We start from the raw sequence: 19,813 nt of genomic DNA, 5'->3' as shown, positions 1-19,813 counted from the left end.
TGACCCTTCTCTAAAAAGTCACCCAGAGTGACAACCCGCAAGCATTGTTTCTTTATTTCCGTGTACTCTTTTTCTTCTATTTTTTCTGTCTGACAGTAGTGCTGTCAGGGTTAGTTGACACCTTCAGGTGCAAGAGAAGTTTCTGTCTTTTGCTTGGAAAACAAACCACTTTTGTATCAGAGTGCTTTAACCAGAAGGAAAACATACAGTAAGGACACGTTAGTAAGAAACTGCAGGTAAGAGAAGATATTTTTAACAAAGACTGCAGAGGTTACAGCCAATTGCAAATGAATAATAGATAAATTAGATTCACAGAAACAGAATTTACCACAACTGCATGTGATGTAATGAGAGACGATTCTTAAAAATATCAGATTTAGTCAAACTGAAGGAAAATGTTCCACAGTCGAGGCTGTCCCAGTCACTATTTTAGACACTAGTGTTTAAATAATTGCACTTATGGTACTACACTTTCCAAATCCACCAAATGGCAGGTATTATGTAACACAGACACACCATGTCTTTTTTTTTTTTTTAAATTACTCTACAGTTGGCTTCTCTGGTCATCAGCATGAACACTGCAGACTGTCTCAACAGATGCAGACGGCAGCGATAATCCTTTCGCTGGCCGGCTATTTCATTCTGCTTCCGTCATCCGTCTTCCCAGTTTTTGTTTTTATTGACAACTAGAAGACTGCACTCAGTAGAATGCAGATCTCTGACCAGGCAACCCGAAAAGAATATTTGGATGTAACCCCTTTGTAATCACCAACAATATGATAAGTAACAGTGATTTAATTACATGTAGTAAATTACATGTAGAAGTTCCTTCTTGAAATATTGCTTTCACAAGAATAGGAAATACGGTCAGTGTTTGAAGAAATTACAGGTTAAACTACAAGTTAATGGCAAAAAACTTAAAAACTTTATATAACTTTGACTTAACATTTATAATATAACTTTTGATACAAATGAGTGCAGACTGGATGTTCACAGGTCAAAAAAATCAGAGCCATTCGATTTTCACACTGTGGAATTACAGTAAATGGACACAGGCTGCTTGGACAGTCATAGGTTGTCAGTGTTAGTTTACCTTTGTCTGTTAAGGGACCTCTGTCAGTTGTGCAAATAATGACTGTTCTGTCTTATTCACAAAGGGGGAAGCAGAGTGCATGTTACTGTATATTACTGCAAAATGTCTCGGGGAGAAGGTCAGGGTGATTTTGGTTGCTTGGGCAAACAAACCATCTTACTTTGACACCCAGAGTCTATGGATTTCATTAGTCATTCAACAGGCTCTCCTTGACTTCCCCTTGGCACTTGCCCTCAGGGGAATCCCCACAGCCATCATAAGTGTCATTTTGTCAACAACGTTGATCGCTCCAGAGGTGCATATCACCGACAATGTATTGCAGTCATGCATTTGGAGCTAAAAATACATCCATGGTTAGATGGCTGTAATGTTATTTATTTATTCATTGACTTGTCAGGGAAAATGCATGTCAAACTACATTTCAGTTTCTTAATAAAATCGCATCGATAGCTGGATATTTATTGAAAAATGTTCTATGTGTAAATTTCAGTTCATATTTTCTTATATCACTGTACTGTTCAGCTTGTGTGATTTCTTTATTCTCGACATTATCACGTCAATGCTGTTTTGCAAGATATCATAAGCCTGCAGCAATAACAGTTATGATAATCACGATGCAGATTACAAACAGAAATGTCTAAATCAGTAACTAATGCAGCTCATTACCAAGTGCAGAAGATGCTTTTGCCTAATTAAAATGAGTCTGCAGATATTTATGATCATTTGTAAAAAGTATAGCACGGAAAGCCTACGACTTGCAGTCGATGCATGATAGTTTAATCTGGAAGTGTACAAGGGCAGATGTGTGCCATTCACCGCTCCTCCCTCAATGCTTTCTTTTAACTATGACCGCAGTGTTTCCTTAACATTAAAGGAGTAGTTTGACATTTTGGAAAATCTACATTTTCGCTTTCTTGCAAGTTAGATGAGAAGAACGCCACTCTCATGTCCGTCTGTTCAATATCAAGCTGGAACTATGAGATAGTTAGCTCAGCTTAGCTTAGTTTAAAGACTGGAAACAGGACAGGACTGTTGCTTCACTGGTTGCAGTAACATTCTGGAATTTTGCCATCACCATGAGGTTGCCAGGCAACCAGCAGAGTCTCCAACTCCAAAGAGTCACTGCAAGGAATTTGCTGCATCCTGTGCACATGCCCAAAATCGTTCAAGTTTATACTATTGTGTAAATAAACACTACTATTTATCTTTTTGGACACAATACTCAGCCCGTATTACGTTACTTCTTAAGTGCCTCCTTTCTAACTGGAGTCACGTAACCTAAATTTGAAAGTTTAACATTTTTAAATTTAAATTGAAGCATTACACCAGAGCTACCTTGGTCACTGTACACCTTGTCTGTTACGTTGTTGTTGTCACTGCAGTGCTTGCATACTGTAATATTTTTTTGGAAATAGAATACACCTTACATACTGCTTTTTTTTTTACGATACGATACGATATGATATGTGGCAGGTTTGGCAAATCTCTGATTTCTCCTTTCTACGTATTATGTCAAGTTTCATTACACAAGAACCCCAAAACTGGAGCTCCTTAAGACAAAAACTGTCTTACAAATGAGTGTAATGCAAGACTAGACACAGATATCATAATTTTTTTAGTTATTGCTTAAGATTCTGCAGGCCTCTCTCCTGCACCCGCTCAGCTCAAACATATTCTTTATAGACTGTAAACATTGCTATGATATTGGCTAAATAAAATGTTTTTTTTTTTATCTTTAGGCACTGTAGCTTAATTTGCAGGGGAAGAGTGGGTGCTTCCTTTCTCAAATCTAATTTACTGACTGTCAGCAGAAATGTGGTAACTTGAGTCAGGAGTTTTTCAAAATCTAAATCTCCCCGAGGTTTCGCCCAGACCATACTACGGTAGGAAATAAACAGAGAAACAGAGATGTTTTCAGCTGTACACTGAATCAAACAAGATGGGGAACAATCAAGAGGACACACAGGATTTATTCAACACACACACAGACGAAAATGTGATTACACACAAAACTTGCCAACTCCAGTCTCCCCGATGAAGTCAATCATTATACATCTCTCTGTGCGAGGAGGATATTATCTGAACACACTGAACTGAGTCATTATGGCCCACCATGATGTGCCTCCTTCTCCTCCATCTTTCTCTTTTCATTCTCCCTCTCCTCCTGTCTCCCTCTGAGGTCTGTGAAATATAAACAGACACACACACAATACACACACAAACACACTGCTCTCATAGTCCTCAGAGACACACTTCCTCCCACCATTTCATCCCCCTCCTCCTCGCTCTTCCTCCTCCTCCTCCTCCTCCTTTCTCTTCCCGTTTTATTTTGCTCTCTGCCTTCATTCCTCCTCTCCTCTAATTTTTCCTTCCCCTTTTTCCTGTTTTCTTTTTGGTTTGTCTCTCTTTGTGGGAGGTGAACATTTTAAATCACCCCTGAGACGCACACCGTCTGCGACCTTCATGAATCACAGTGTCTCGTACCTTCTTTCGTTCATTTTCTCCCACTCTCCTCCTTTGTGGTTTTTCTTTTATATTCCTGTATCTCTATGTGGGGCATCCCCCCGCACCACCACCCTCCTCCTCATCCCCACATATTGTCCAGCTCCACTCTCTATTCCCTCATCTCTCTCAGCCTCGCTGGCTGGCTGGCACGCCGTAGTCCGTCTCGCTCCATCGCTCCTTCATGTATGCAGTGTGTCTCATTTATAAAAGGTTTTTTTTATTTCACACAATTTAGAAAGAACTGTCCTAATGTTAAAATCAGCAGTTTTTGCATTAGTTTAGTCTGTTTTCTGATGTGAATGGCATAGATGGTCGTTTTTTTAATCATATTTTCTGATGTGGAATAAGGATATAAAAAAACGTCTGTGTAAATGTGTGTAACCTGAAACACACACACACACCTCCTCATTTCAGTGAGTCACCCTCTAAATGTTTCTCCTCTCATTTGACTCAAGGAAAAGCAGAGAACAGCTTCCGGAAAGCTGTCACCCTGCTCAACCAGCCATCCCCACACACACACACACACACACACACACACACACACACACACACACACACACACACACACACACACACACACACACACACGCACACACACTCAAAATGCTGCACTTTTCATTATTGTCGCATGTCTTACCTAAGAGGCAAAAAAAACTCACTCTGAGAGCAGCAAATTTTCTGTCCGGAACAATTTTCAAAAACAAAGGATGCACGTTCAAAAGCATGTAGATGAGCTGCAGTCTTAATCACCACTGAGCCCAGTCTGGACACTTAAAAGTACACGAGCTCAGACTTTCCACACACTGGGCCACATCCCTGAGATCTTTATTATGGTAATACCTGCACTCTTACAAATCAAGGTGCTAGCTAGAACAATAGAGGGTTCCTTGGCTTGGTAAAACCCCTTCTAGAGGTTCCACCTGGGACCCAATCAAATGGTTATACATACAACGCAATGCCTCTAAGGTGTAACAGTTCCACCCATAACCCTCTCTGGGAGTTCGTCTAAGAACCCTCTTATATTCCAAGGGTTTCATCTCAAAACTACCAAGGAAGTTCTACAGAGAACCTTTCCATGGTGTAATTGCTTCACCCAGAACCCTCTCTGGGGGTTCTATCCAGAACTTTTCAACCTTCTAAGGGGGGTAACAAGTACCCACCCAAAGATTTCTACCAAAAACTCTCTTAGATTCCAAGGTTTTCACTAGAACCCACCCAGGAGGCTCTACTGAGAACCGTTTCACAGTGTCATGGTTTCACCAGCCCACTCTGAGGTTTCACGAGCCCACTCTGAGGATTCTCTCCAGAACCTTTCAACCTTCTAAGGGAGCTAACCCTTTTATATTCCAAGGGTTTCATCAAGAACCCACCCAGAGGGTTCTACCAAGAATGCTTTTAAATTCCAAGGCTTTCATCTAGAGCACACCCAGAGGGTTCTACCAAGGATCTTTTATGGTGTAATGGTTCTACCCAGAACCCTCTTTGGTGGTTCTATCGAAAACCTTCTAATCTAAAAAGGGGGCTAACAAGAACCCACCCAGAGGGTTCTACCAAGAACCCTTTTAAGTAACAAAGGTTTCATCTAGAACCCATTAACTGATATCTAAAATACCCTTTTTATAAGCATTTACCCCATAACCCTCTTATCTTCTAAAGGTTCTATAAAGAATCAAATTATAATCTACAGATGAGGCAAAAACACATAACAGAAGTAAAATGAGTTGATTAAGGGAATTCCAGATACATCTACATTTAATAACATTAAAACATGAACACTGGAATATTTTGGTATGAGGATCTTTTAACACCCATGCCTAAAAACGGTTCTCAGTGGAACTGTTATTCTTAGCCTCTGGGTAGCCCGTCAGTGAGAACTCTTTTGGAACCATTATTTCTAAGTGTGTACTGCAACACTGTGAATGATAAACACACACACACGCCACCGAACCCCAAAACATACACACACTCATACTCTTAATTCTCTGCAGGTCTTTTTTTTCCTTCAAGGCGAAAGAAAAAACGAGTCTCTGTTTTTATCAGGGAACAGAAGACGCAGGTGGGGGGTCTGAGAGTGTGTTTTTTGTGCATGTGTGTATTTTTGCACTTAAGTAGGTGTGTGCTTGTGCAGAGTCCCTGCAGAAACTAGGACTGTGCTTAAGGATGACTGCTGAAGTACACAGTCAGAGTAAGTGAGAGGAGGCGTAAAGGATGGAAGTGATAAATGATGAGAATTGTGAGAGATGAGAAACACACTCCAGCTTTGCCGTTCACCTGCCAGAAGATGTTGTCAATGGTGTTGCCCAGGAATCCTTCTCTGTTGTCGGACGACAGCAGCTTGGGCCCCAGTATCGTCATGAACTCCTCAAAGTCCACCTGGCCGTCCCCTGCGGGTAGACACGCACAGAGAAATGCAGGGAGACAAACCGGGACAACAGAAAATCAGATTCACGGACAGGAAGGCTGGCAGACCGGAGCTAAATAATGCATTTTATGCTGAAGTTTACTTGCTTGCTGAAACAAAGGAAAGCGCCCTGAGACAGATCAACAGATGGATGTGCCCTCATCCATGACAAACACCACTAATTCACCTTTCAAATCAGGTGTGTGCACCTGTGCGGGTGCGTGCTCGTGTTCGTCTGTGTGCCAGCGATTGTGGAACCATTTTTTGCGTTAAAGTGACAATTGAGGGAACATTTCCAAGGGCAAAGATCTCATTACAACTTAGTGGGGAGCAGTGGTGAAATTCAGCCCTGGACTTGTCTGCTTGGAGCAGTTTTAGCTCCACCTCCTATGTTACTTCATGCTGTTTACAAGATTCATAATTTAGGTGAATTATTAACGTTACATACCCTCTGCACTTGGCAGTCCTTCGAGTGGACTCGAGGCTGTTAAACTAAACTCCATTCAAAAAGCATCTGTTTTATGGTAGGGACATATTTTTTCACAGTTAAAACTCTAATTTCTCAATCTATGTTGCATCCATCTACAGGAACAATTGGCACCTGTCACTTACTCTGTAACATCATTAACTGACCTGTGAGGAAGTGTTTGCCGTACACACTTGATGTGTACTACGTGTATCAACTGGACCAGCACAACAGCGCTTGTTTTTACACCATGAGAGGAAAGTGATATATGGGTTCATAACACTGAGAAGAATAAATAGGGGGGACATAAACAAAACCTTGAAAAAGAGTTGTGTTTCTGTGTGAATTACTTCAAAAGTGGTGTCTATACTAAATACAATATATTCTATTAATATATACTTTGAATTACATCTTCATGTTCTTTAGAAGTTCAGGGATTCTCGTCCCTCCTGCTCCCCCTGGATCTGCGCCCAAGAACTTTTTACAAATTTAAATTCAAGGGACACAACTTGCGGGTGTTTGCATTATGTATTCTACTGCTGCTGGTTGTTAGAGATAGCAATCAACAGGCAGTGTCCCGTGGAATTAACACTCTGTGAACATCTCCACTACAGCTTGTCTTGTAAACTGAGTTACTGCATAGTCTTTTATACAATATATTACCAATATTGACTTTACCACCAGTTTACAGTGTTATCTTGTGTTCTGTTTATTGTTTCTTATAATAAGCAGCAGATCAGAAGCATTAGTAGCAGTCTGCACAGGTCTCAGTGCTGCTGTGTTAGTATTGGTAGTAGGATAATACTTTATTTTATGGGTCTGTAATTTCTGAATCATTTCCAAGAGGGTTCTTGGAAGGAACTATGTAATTTGGTACTAATTACGGGGGAAATAGACACTCTTCAAGTGGTGCTCTTGCAGTAAATGAATTATAATGAATTGCTGTGTAACTTAGAGAGTCTTAGTCAGTGCACAGCAAGCCAGTAGAACATGCAAAAATGTGAAATTTGAATCAGAATTATGTTTATTATGAGTTGGTTTACACAAATACAGTACAAAGCACAAAAACATGAAGTGAGATAAAGAGCAAATACTTCAAGTTAAAAGGCACAAATTGACAATAAGATATGGAAAAATATTGTACAAATGATAAAATTAGAAAAAAAAAAAGCACAATATGTTATTTACATGCAGGAATGTGCCAGGTATTCACCAGAGAATGTGCAAAAGTTCACAGTAAACGGTATGAGAATATTTAAAGTGTGCAAGACAGTAATCTGAGAAAGATGTGTGCTAATGTAACGCACTGACTGATTGTGTAGACCAGTGACACTCAACTTGCAGCCCATGGACCAGATACGGTGCCAAGTGGCCCACTGAATCACAATGAAAGTAAAGTGACTGACACTGTTTTTTTTCCAAGGAAGGAGGGACAGACATAACTGTTTTGTATCATGGGGCTGTTAGTAACAGAGAAGACTGATCTTTGTGTGACGGACTTTCAGACTGTAAAAAGTGGGATCAGAAAATGAGCTATGCAGCAGAAGACAACTATTAGCTGAACAGGAATAAAAGTTACACAGAAATGGAGATAATATTGATCCCATAAATGTGTAGTTCATACTAGAAGAGCTTAAATATGCTATGTATTCTGTCACCGGAGCAGTTTATGATAATGGTTTATGAATCTTTCCTACATTGCATGATAGAAGAGATTACAGCTGTTTAATGTTGTATAAACTCTTTCAAATGTTACTAAAGCATGTACTACTAAAATGCAAACTGCAGTTATTAAATGCAGTAAAATATCTTGTCTGACAGTACTTGCACCAAGCTAATTTAGTTAACAAGTGAAGTTAATAAGTCATGTAACTGAAAAATGAAGAATTTCAAAGAATGAGACAAGCTAAAGTCATCTTAATGTTTATTGATTTTGTCTGATGTTTTTGATTAACTGGCCTCCTGACACTTTGCAAAAGTGGTCCACGGGCAAAGCAAGTTGACGTTGATGTTAAAGTAATGTGTCGTAAGCCTTCATTTTAAATGTATGGAGAATTATGTTTTCAGTGGCTGCTTTGTTCTTTCAAGGAAATTCTTTTCCAGGCATATTAGTGCCAAATTGCACCGTTCTTTCCAGGAAATGTCTTGGAAATGCTTAAAAAATGACTTGGAAAATGAAGCGTAAAATGAAGCATTACCTTGTAATACAGTATATTACTGGTATCAAAAAGCAGTGAGTTCTCTGCTCTGAAACCCAACTGCACTTTCTTAAAAATGCGGCTTTAAATTAACATAATATAATCTTACATTTTAAGGCTACTTTGCCTAAACCCTGGATAAGAAGATAATGCCAGAGATCAGTGGATTAAGAATTCCGCAGGCAGGATTTAATGATAATATAAAATTAATCATCTGTAGGGCTGCACCGGTTTGTCTAACACCTGATAATAATTGACATTCTTAAACTAATTGTGCCTGCGACTGCTCTCAGTGCTTTCCTAGTGCCGACATGGAGACGATAGAAGTCAGAGGTAGAGGACTTAGAGAGCGATGCTGTGTCTCCTCAGAACAAATGGCCGCACTGCTTTCAGATGTTCAGACTACTCATGGAGGCAAAAGCAAAAAGCTTTTAGCTTTGACCTTTGATGTTTACCGCGAGCTGTGGAATCAAGAGCAGGCAGATAAGAAGCAGTTGAAAGATTGACTAGCTTGTTTGTGATGCAGGGACTGCTTAAGAGTAATTGCAATCCTCTGCGAATTTACAAGCAGAGCTGGAGTTTAAGGAGCAGGAGCGGACAGGTTCTTATTGTCTCCGGGGGAATTTGTTTCTGACAATTGACCACCTGCTGCTCTTCAGGCAGTTTAGAAACAGTTTTGCATGCAGGAACATTTTGAAGGAAGTTGTAATTCAAAATCCCATTTTGCCTCAAGCAAGTGCAAGATGCATTAAGTTCTGTATTTCTGGCATCATTAAATAGTGTTTTTATTTAAATCACATTAAAATTCAGCACATAACAATATTCATATAGCTGCTTTCTTTGGAAGGAAAATATTGTTCTTCAACTTGTACACATCATATTTTAAAATGGACACATTTACTATAAACAGACATTATGCACATGCGGTTTATGTTAAACAGCCACTTCTGTCCTTCTATGAAGAGGTTGACTCTGTGTGTCTGCGTGTGTCTGCATGTGTGCGGGCATACTCTGAGCATGCACCCAAGTGTGTGTCCTTATGTAGTGTCTCACCATCCATGTCCAGTCTCTGCATGATGATGGCCAGCTCCACTTCACTGGGCATGTAACCCAGGGAGCGCATGGCCATGCCCAGCTCCTGTTTGGAGATGAAACCATTTCCATCACGATCCAAAACACGAAACGCCTCACGGATCTCTGCATGACAAACACACAACATATTACTGTACATTACTGTCCGTCTTTACCGTCACACATCATTGCATTTCATTCTGGGAGTATTTTACGAAATCTATTATATATATTTATATAAATAATTATATTAATAAATAGCTTATTATACAATATTTTGTTGACATTGTGGTGGATGTATTTATTTTCTATATGAAGTTAAATGTGTGATTTCTGGGGCTGTCCCCTGAAAGTTAAAGATTCAAATCATCAGTCAGAAACTTCTCAGTCAACTGAGATTCTTCAAGTCGAGCAGTCATTTTTGTTTGTTTTGTTTTGTTTTTGTCAGTCAGTGTGCAGTGTTCTTCAGGGACGTTTTGGTCCCCAGAAGCAGCTGCAGAACAGGCACTCCTATCTCCTTAAAATCATTCAACTACAGCAAGTCATGACAGGTACAGGCAGCTGCAGACCCGCACCCAGGGTGAGTCTGAAGGCCTGAATATACCCCAAAACTGATGCCTTATGGACAGATGCTGACACCATGGATGCATATTAGCGAGTCAGGCCCTGAGGTAATTTTATCCTCTGCCTTCTGCTCAGAAGTGGTGAATTTACAGCTCACAGCAACTTAAAGTTCCCATGAAATGGCTAGCAGAGTGCTTATTGCTTACAGGTTTCCTGTAAAACAGGTAGCTACTACAGACATTGATTGGTTTTTACTATAGAAAACAGCCCTGAGAGTTACACCCCCGCACCATGCAGCTAAAGCGGTCTATGGATGTAACGCTAGGAGTGAGAGCCGTCCTATTAGCTGTCTGTTCTCAGACTGAGAGCTCCCAGTGAATGCAGGCAGACTGGGACCAAAACAGCCTCCAAGACCAACAGAGGCCAGTTTGACAACAGAGAGTAGGCTACAGCACAGTACTGAGGACTGTTGACAGGACGCCTCAAACTGCAAACAAGGTTAGTTATGACTCATACTACTATGAATTTTTGATCCATGGAGTTCCTATATTTGTAAAACTTTCCCAGAACCGAAAAAATCAATTTAAACGTCTGTGATGTCATCACAGTGTAATGTCTGCAGGCCAAGTGAGAGCTTGCAGGTGGGGACAAGGGCGAAACACTACTATGCATTTTCAGTGGTAGGAAGTAAACCTACAAGAGAAAACTGTTTTGGCTTATGTGCCATTCAGGCAATATGCACACACACACACACACACACACACACACACACACACACACACACACACACACACACACACACATTCCACTCCTATGATATACTCTCCTTCCTTGCTCTGCAGCGTCATAAGTGAGAAATAATTTTATTTCCCAGAGTGCTGAATGAGCCATCAACAGTTTTTAATCATTCCTCACAAATAAACCATACCATTAAGATAGCATTAAAAAATACCAAGGAATACCTACAAAATGATTTTTGTGTCAGAGCTAGGCCAGATTCTGGCATATAGGCAAAACATAGCCCAATACATGCCCAAAATGCTTGATATTAAGTGTAAAAAAAAATTCTGATTTGTTGTTAGCATAGTAAGTACACATTAGCATAGAGTGTGTCTGTTGGGAAGTATGATCCAGACTTTAACTTGATTTGTTTGTAGGTAAGAGTGGCTTGATCGTCTAGAATGAAAGAAAGAGAACAAACAGTCAAATATTCACATTGAACAACCAAATCTAATTCAGCTGATTTGAATTCTGGATAGTGTACAGGACTGGTGATTTCTTTGTCATATTGGTGCTGATTTGTGGCTCTCTGGTTACTCCGGGACAAGGCTGGGAGGTGTGCAGTGAGATGTGAATGAGTCTTTCAGCTCTTCTTTACTTTGTCATTTATTTCTCACTCCGTGTTTTGTATGTGTCCTAAAGGTCAGGGGCTTGTTGCAGCAGATGAAAATATCGGTTCATCTTTATTCTTTATTGCCATTTAAAACCCAAGGCCGGGACTTCATTGATTGACTGATTTCTCTGGTCTTTCTTGTGTGTGTGTGCGCTGAAGAGGTGTGTTTCCCTATTTTATTCGTTTCCTTTTATTCATCCACATTTGCCATGCTGTGACTGACTCTCTGAAACCTTTTTATTAGAATATTTCTTTTCATTTTTACTGTACACGTTCAGTAGATCTGACTTGTATTTTTTGTGTCATTTTTCCCCCCAAATTGCCTCCTTGACGTGCGTTTGATCTCTGTGTTCCTGCATGACGTCTGTTATCATTCCCTTGTGCTGCGCTGCCTGTTACACTACAGACAGATCTCGTGGTCGTGTGAATAATGACTGTTGCCTCTCAGGAGAAAAGGCAGAAATAGTGTGATGTTGTCATAACGTTGCAATATCTCCTAGGGAGGTGGTTGGGGTGTGGCACTGGGTCATCAAACTGTGACACTGAAGACTGCTGTTTACATCCTGTCTGTTACCTCTGTGGTGGTTTGTTTTAATCATTCCCACAATCATTCTCTTAGTTGAAATAGGTTATAATCAATCAATAATGACCACTTGTATGATGAAGGGGTCACTTGTAGTGATAAAGTCACAGAGAACTATCACCTGACTCTGCAGTCTCTTTCAGCTGCACTATACTGAGTTTCAGCTCATTATTTTCATTTTCCAGTCCACAATTTTACTGCTTTTGGCGTTTTCCTGATGCAGTGGGCAGCTATTCTCAGCGATTAAGCTGTAAAAACCCACTGTACACTACCTGCTCAGCAGACAGACACGGTTAGTGACTATAGCTGGTGAACATGGTGGAGCATTTAACAGCTAAAGAGCCAGATATCTAGACCAGGAGATGATGGAGACCAAAGGCAGAGCTACAAGAGAGAAAATATTGGACTTAAAATCAGCAGGTGGCCACAAACACAACTCCAAATGAAAAATAAATGTTGCTCTGTAACTGCCAACTGAGTGTATGGACCACTAATGAAAGTCTAGTCATTCCTGGGCATCAAGTTATTGCAAATGCAAACCTAACATTTCCTGCTGCTTCAGCTTCACATTAAAAGCATTTAAAGTGAAAACAGACAGCATTTAAGCCCCCTCACATTTCCCAGTGGTATTAATGGTTTGCTGCCGTGGCAAAGACAACAGGTGATATATCGAAATTTGTTTCCCTGATGATATGATCTTATGTTCCTCAGCTACGTCTAACCAAATCCTATCAACTGTGGAGGGCACTGCTACAGGAAACACTATGTGATGGGGGAACGCACTTTGACACAATACCAGATGGCTTTCTGTTTCCTCAGAGCCTAATTGCATGAAGAAATGATCAACTCCACTTTGAAAATAATAGAGAAGAAAGATGCAAGAAGCACTGAAGAGGTACATTGAAATTGTCACAAGTTTATATTGAATTTGGGAACAGTCATAAATTATTGTAATGATGTGCACTGCATTGTAATAACATAGTTAGAGTTATTGCTTTGCACCAAGAAGGGTTTACATCGAGCTTGGGAGGGGTAACGTTAGAAGAAAATATTAGAAGACAAAGTGTGATTTTGTTTATTATTTTAGTCTATAATGGAGACATATATTTCCTGGGAAAAACATGCCCAGTGGCATAATTTGATATCACTATTCTATGGCCCTTACACTGTGCAATCAACGTTTACTTCATAATGATAAGTTACAGCAAAAATGCTTCCACTTTATCTGGTGAAACACACTTTGATGTATATTTTGAAGTAGTCAGAGGAAATGCAACATGTTTGTCAGTGAGATAAGTACAATCTAAAGCTCCTTTTACACTGCACATAAAACCCACAAACACTCACTAACATCTTGCTGTTATCACACATGGGACAGGGTCATTCCTAGGTCAAATGATTCATGTGTATTAATCATCTATTTTTGCCCCCTTTTTTTCATCAGAGGCAAAAAACACTTGTCACCTTCAACAGTAGTTCTGCAACTCTTTTGCTCTTTTTTCATACACATGACTCGATGCAGCAGCCCAAACAGTGGAGTATTTTTGCCCTGACACCTGTCATTTACATTTTCAACTGGAATGTCTACATGGTATCAAGTGTGTTATAACAGCTGATAAGATATGCTGTTTTGTTTTTTTCTTCGGACATGAATGTCCCAAGTAGGAAAGCAGGAGAAAAAAGTACTGGAACAATTGCCAGTTTCGGCTTCCTGTTCTTGAAAATGAAGGCTCTTTTTGACCGATTTTCGATTTAATATTTCAGAAATCCTGACACCCCTAATTATAAAGCAACAAAATCAAGAAATGATGGGTTTCCATCAACAGTAACATAACGCGACTCCTTTCCAGCTCAAAGTACACATGAAACAGTGAAATAAAGCAGATACCCGAAAGTACAAACATCGATGCAGTAGAGAAATGAAACTGCAAACCACAGACATTCAGTTAGAAGCTGCAGAAGTACTGAGAGCTGAACACACAGAGACTTTTAAAATGCTGTTCTCTCTGCTGTTCTGCATGCACATGAGTTGACACAGAAAGGCAAGCGAGTCTATTTGCACTGAGAAAAGGGTCAGTCGCCTATATTTAGTGGGTTTTAATCACATTTAAAAATCCTGCATATGGGTGCTAATTGTAAAACGGTATTAAGGATTCTAACGTCAAAGTTCAACTTTGTCAGAGTTGTACTCACTATGTTTACAGAACAGTTAACCAAGCACTTTGTTACTGACCAAACCTTAACAAATGTAGTCGCAGATTAAGACCATATGACTTATTTTTAACCATAACAATGTTGTCTTGACAGCAGAGGCACCAGATCAGAAAATGCTGATAGGTGTCAATTTTAAGGGCAATGACAAAGGATGTACTTGCTGTTAAGAATTGTAGACTTGTTAACTTTTAGCGCAATACCAAAATTCTGCGTCCAAAAAGGAGTACTGCAGTCCAAATACTGAGTTGGAGCCACAGACTTTATATTAAATAGGTTGAATCCCTATTTAATAAAAAAAAAAAGCCCAGTTGAACTTTAGTGGCTGCCTGTTGCCAGCCAGACAGCATTAACAAATTACTCTGATTATCCGTTATGTTTATCCGTTATAAATATCTACTCCTTCCAAAAGATTTTAATTGATTTCTTGCGACTCATAAACAGATACTTACTCATTTGGCGAACATTCAGCATTTCTTTGAACCCTAATTAACATGAAACAGGCAAACTAAAACAATTATTCTGGCTTGGATTAGATATGTCAAAGAAGGACACCGCAGCTGTTGCATTGTTGTCAGAGTAGCAAGTATTTAAATTTAGCATGTTCCCTTAATCTCTGATAACACATCATGGTCATTTTATGATAAAGTACAGCAAATATATTACAGATTTGTCCTTTAAAGACTCACACAGTGTTTCATTTGTATGACTGTGTCACCAGCTTCTTAAAATCCCAAACTGTAACAGTGAGCGATCAAATGATGTGAGTGAGAAGGACTAATCCGTGAGATAAAATGAATGATTAACAGATTTTTAGCAGGTAGATGGTGCTGAAAGGTGCTTCCCCGGTGCTGATAACAGGCTTTCCCATTAACGGGAAGCGCTGCAGCCTTTCTCTCAGGCAAATCGAGGTGAGGGTGATCTCCCACCCTCCCTCCTTTCCTCTCCCCTTCTCTCCCCCTCGCGCTCTTTCCTTGTCTCTCTTCATATCTATACACTTATTGTATTTTACAAACCCTGCGGGGCCTGTACCAATCCCTCCACACAGCACAATCACCACCAGTATTGCCAAGAGCATTTCCGACTCTCTCCTCCCACATAAAAGGCTTCCTTCTGACTTGAAATTGTAAGTAAACGCACACAGCTATCTGTTCGTGCAGCACAATTACTCAAACCTCTGAGGACCCTCTTACAAAACACCGTGGTCAATCTCTGGCTAATTACTTGTCAATCAGTTGGCACTATCTGCGTGGGGGTGGAAGGGGGTGAGGCGGAGCTTTGGGCTGGGGTGGAAGTGGTCGAATTTATCGACTTGATAAAGACAGCAGGGACAGGAAAGACTTTGCAAGTCTTTATTCAACATCTTTTCACAGGCGAGCACTCCATTCTACTGTGGATCTCCAACACTTCAGGGGTGGGAGAGGGTGTCATTTCAGCTGGCATTCAGCGTTTGTGCAAATCTTTACAGGAGAAACACAATCAAGAAGAGTAATAGCCTTCCGCACGATGGAATTTAAATCACAATTTCCCCAAGACTAATCCTTTTCCTAACTTAAACGATGAATTTTGCATGAAGTTCATCTCTCTGTGTCTCTCTCAGGCTGCGTGTCATTAATATTCTTGTCCTGACATGCTGCTCCTTCCTTTCCTCTGTGTAATAAGTCCGTCTTAGATCTGCCTCCTATGTCTGTCTTTGCTCTGTCAGCTGCGCGAGAGTCGAAGTTCAGTCGCAGCCCCCATCTGAGCCTGTAAATATCCCCCACGGCTGATAACTAGACTTGAACGCCGTGCCACCGCCTCTCTTTCTCCATCGCGCTAAATAAAGTGAGAATCAGAGGCGAGGGATTCGGGAATGCGGGTGAGTGTGGTGTGCGGCCTCCCAAAACAAAGTGAAATGTATTTGTATGCAGCTCAACAGTGAGGAGTACATTTTCAGTAGGGTACGAATGAGCTGGTCCGTGATGTATTGCCGCGCGATGCCTGTGTGTTTGTACGTGAGCATGCAGCCTTGCCTTCGTGCGGCTGTGTATTACGGAGTCAACCCCCCAGGACTGTACATGTTCTCACTCTGATTGATGAAATGCCTCAAAAGCAGAGAAAAGGAGAGCGGCGATCCAGCGCAGGGGTGATTAACTAGCCTTCTATCTGCGCTAACAGATGATCCTAGAAGAACCTTCAGCATCTCTCTGAAGTGGGATTAGGAGTTTTCAAATGCTGGCAGCAAATACCACGGATATTTTGTCCACATCAAACAATCCCATTGGTTGCATTGGATCTGTGGCTGACAGGGCCTAGATAATGCCTCATCGTAATGTCTGGAGTCTAAGAGTCCGGATTCAATTTATATAATAGCTCTACATAGGTCCAAACTACTTTACCCTTCATGCTGTCCTTGACAAACAAAACACAGACACAGAGGCCAATCGTACTAATGATGATGAGACGCTTCAGTCGCTGTACCAGCTTCAGTGCTCTAAAGCAACCGTTTCAATGAATTGGGTTGAGTCAAGTTGTGCACAAGGGACATTGGATTAAAAGATTTATGAGACAAAGTACTTCATACCAAAGCTCATTCGAGCAAACTACAATAGGCCACATGTATAAACACAAACAAACAGCTTCAGTCAGAAACACGCTTTAATGCTTGCGGTCCTCACTCGGTGAAAGGATTAGCTGTTTAGCTTTCTCGCCAAAGAAACCCGCGTCAGAAATGCACGCACTCATTACAGTGCAGAAGTTTTTTTTTTCCGCAGCTCGTCAAAAATAGCACGTGTATGGTTACGTCACAGGATCGCCTCAAATCACGACCCAGATATAACCACACAGAGTATGTTTAGGATGCCTCAGCATGCGGTCAAACTGAATACACTGCATGAAAGTCCTCCTGCAGTTTATTACTTCTTGATCTTGGGTTTTAATATGCCTCAGCGCTGGCAGCTTTTGTGGCCAAAGGCATCATGTTTTTGGGTTGTCTGTACGTGCACACGTCTGTACATTCATCTGTACATACATGTCTGTCCATCCCATTCTTGTGAATGCGATATTTCAAAACGCCATGATGGAATTTCTTCAAATGTGGCACAAATATCCACTTGAATTCAAAGATGACCTGATTAGAGTTTGATGGTGAAAGGTCAAAGGTCACTGTGACCTCACAGAACATGTTTTTGGTCATAACTTATAAATTGACCTTATAAATCCGCTAATTATAACAACAATGTTTCACACAGGGATAAAATGAAGAAGTGATGGCATTTAATATGCAAAATATCAAAGGTCAGTTTTACTATCAGTTCTCTGTACTCCTCTTAAAATATAGTCTTTTGGTGAATTATTATTCTGTGTTTTATCACCGGAAATTAGTCACTGGAATCATACAGGTCAATATAGTAATAATGTACATTTTGACAAAAAAAAGCACATAATACAGTTTATTAAATTCTTTCCAAGTTTTCACTGCACATTTATGAGTCTCCACTGACAGGGATGTAAACTGCAACTTAACTCACTGGCAGAGTAATTCTTGGCACATTCCCAGACCTCAGGATTCCCTTTGGTGAGGACAGGCACTATATGACTAAAACCCATTTTTAAACTAGCTATGGTTTATTTAGCTCATTAGGGTTTTGTATCACATTTAGTCATTGTTATTTAAAAGGGCTTTATTCATCATTCATCATTCCAATTTTGCATTATTTTGTCTGTCAGTCTCTTTCTAATAATTTCTTGTTATTGTTTTCTGTTTCTGTTTTGATTAGTGCTTTTTAAAAACACCAATGTGTTAGGATCCTGGGGGACCCCAGTCGAAAAACACTCAATTCTGCCTGTTTAGTTTTCATAGATGGAACTATTTATTGATTGAGTTCATGTTTGCCATGGGTCCTAATTCAGGATGACACACTGTCAGGGCTGCAGGGGCAATCATTTTGAAGGAGACGGACACACAATTTTCTTCATGCGCTCTGTCTATTTTTATTTTACACAATATGCAAATTTACTGTAGCTTTCCTAAAATAATAATAATCTCCTTTTTCTTCAGATGACATTAATTACATAACTAATAATGTTCTGAGAAGACGTAAGTAAACATTTTGCTATGATCATTGCTTCTTCCTGTAGTTTATTCTTGTGGTCCCCAGGGACCCCAGTCAGTATTCTTATTAAAATATGTTAGTAGGATGAGAGTTAATCATACGGTGTTATATAAGAAAACACTAATATGGGTCCTTTTTGAAGTAGCTATATTTAGAAACCTTGTTTAAAAAGATTTATTACCCTGGTAGAAAATAAATATGCTCAGTATATTAAATTGTACTATGTACTGTACTTGCAGTCAGAGTAATCATCAGTATACGTCAAGTGTGTTAATGATTAGTTAACTTGAAGTTTGCTATTTTGGAACATCTAATTTCGAACTAAGTACATTTTAGTTGTAAGTAAATCGTACCCCTAGCAGCATAATTTCATGTTGTGTGTTTAATTATGCAAAAAAGCATCCCTTTATACAAGTATGTTTGTAATAACCTTTGTATTCATATAATATATTTCTAATCTACTTAAATACACTTTTTACTTTGTCTGGAACTTACAAAATAAATAGATGAATTAAAAAAAATACATTCAAGCATCTAACCATAATCAACCAACAAACATTTAGTTGTTTACATACTGAACACACGGCTTTACTGCAGCTCAGATTGTCAGTTTGCAGTTTCACTTTTATACAGTCTGTTTAGCACATCGAAACACGCCTTCGTGAGCACTGGTGGCTTCAATTTTTAAGCAAGATTGATTGTAAACTTGGATTAGAATACCAATTATCAATACATCCTAAGTATATTTTATTCCTGTCACTTCACTGAGTCCTGTGACTGATTTTATTTCCTAAGCACCATAATTGGAAACCAATGCATCCAGTCAAGCTCTCACAAAAGGGCTAAATGGAAAAACTTTTCCCCAGGAGAATTGGAGCGTTGTAACTGCATTGTTCCTGTAGTGAAACATTAATTGCTAGTACCTCACACTTTACCCCCCCCGCCCCCCCGCACCTCCCACCCTCCACCCTCTCCCTCTCTCTGTCTCTGTCGGTGCACTCACCGCTCAGCTCCTCTGTGGAGATGCTGGTGAGCTGGAAGGCTTCGCTGCCCTCCGTCAGGGAGCTGCTCAGGTAGTTGTCTGGATAGAGCAGGCCCGCCCGCACATGGTGGAATGGCATCTTCTCCCTGCAGAGCACACACATGCATACAGAGTCTAAATAAACCTTGCATATGTGTGCGTGTGTGTGTGAGCGAGGAAACTACAGGTAAGAAGGATTTGCGTGTCAGTGTG

General features: G+C 40.1%; 1 protein-coding gene across 1 annotated transcript in view; it reads right to left on the bottom strand.

Moving 5' to 3' along the window:
• The window catches only part of caln2 (calneuron 2), a 42,427-nt gene that overhangs the window by 11,247 nt on the left and 11,367 nt on the right, over positions 1-19,813 (bottom strand). Inside the window, exons 2-4 of the mRNA XM_084730331.1 lie at positions 19,583-19,707; positions 9,717-9,860; positions 5,870-5,982 (exon numbers count right to left, since the gene is read on the bottom strand). Of these exons, the coding sequence (XP_084586457.1) occupies positions 5,870-5,982; positions 9,717-9,860; positions 19,583-19,700 (375 nt within the window). The 5' untranslated portion in view covers positions 19,701-19,707. The remainder of the gene's footprint in view (positions 1-5,869; positions 5,983-9,716; positions 9,861-19,582; positions 19,708-19,813) is intronic.

The sequence above is a fragment of the Lutjanus erythropterus genome, chromosome 11 (genome assembly GCF_056507025.1).
Source record: "Lutjanus erythropterus isolate fLutEry1 chromosome 11, fLutEry1.hap2, whole genome shotgun sequence".
Classification (NCBI taxonomy): domain Eukaryota; kingdom Metazoa; phylum Chordata; class Actinopteri; order Lutjaniformes; family Lutjanidae; genus Lutjanus; species Lutjanus erythropterus.
The sequence above is the reverse complement of the archived record's forward strand: the minus strand, read 5'-3'. Positions and strand labels throughout refer to the sequence as shown.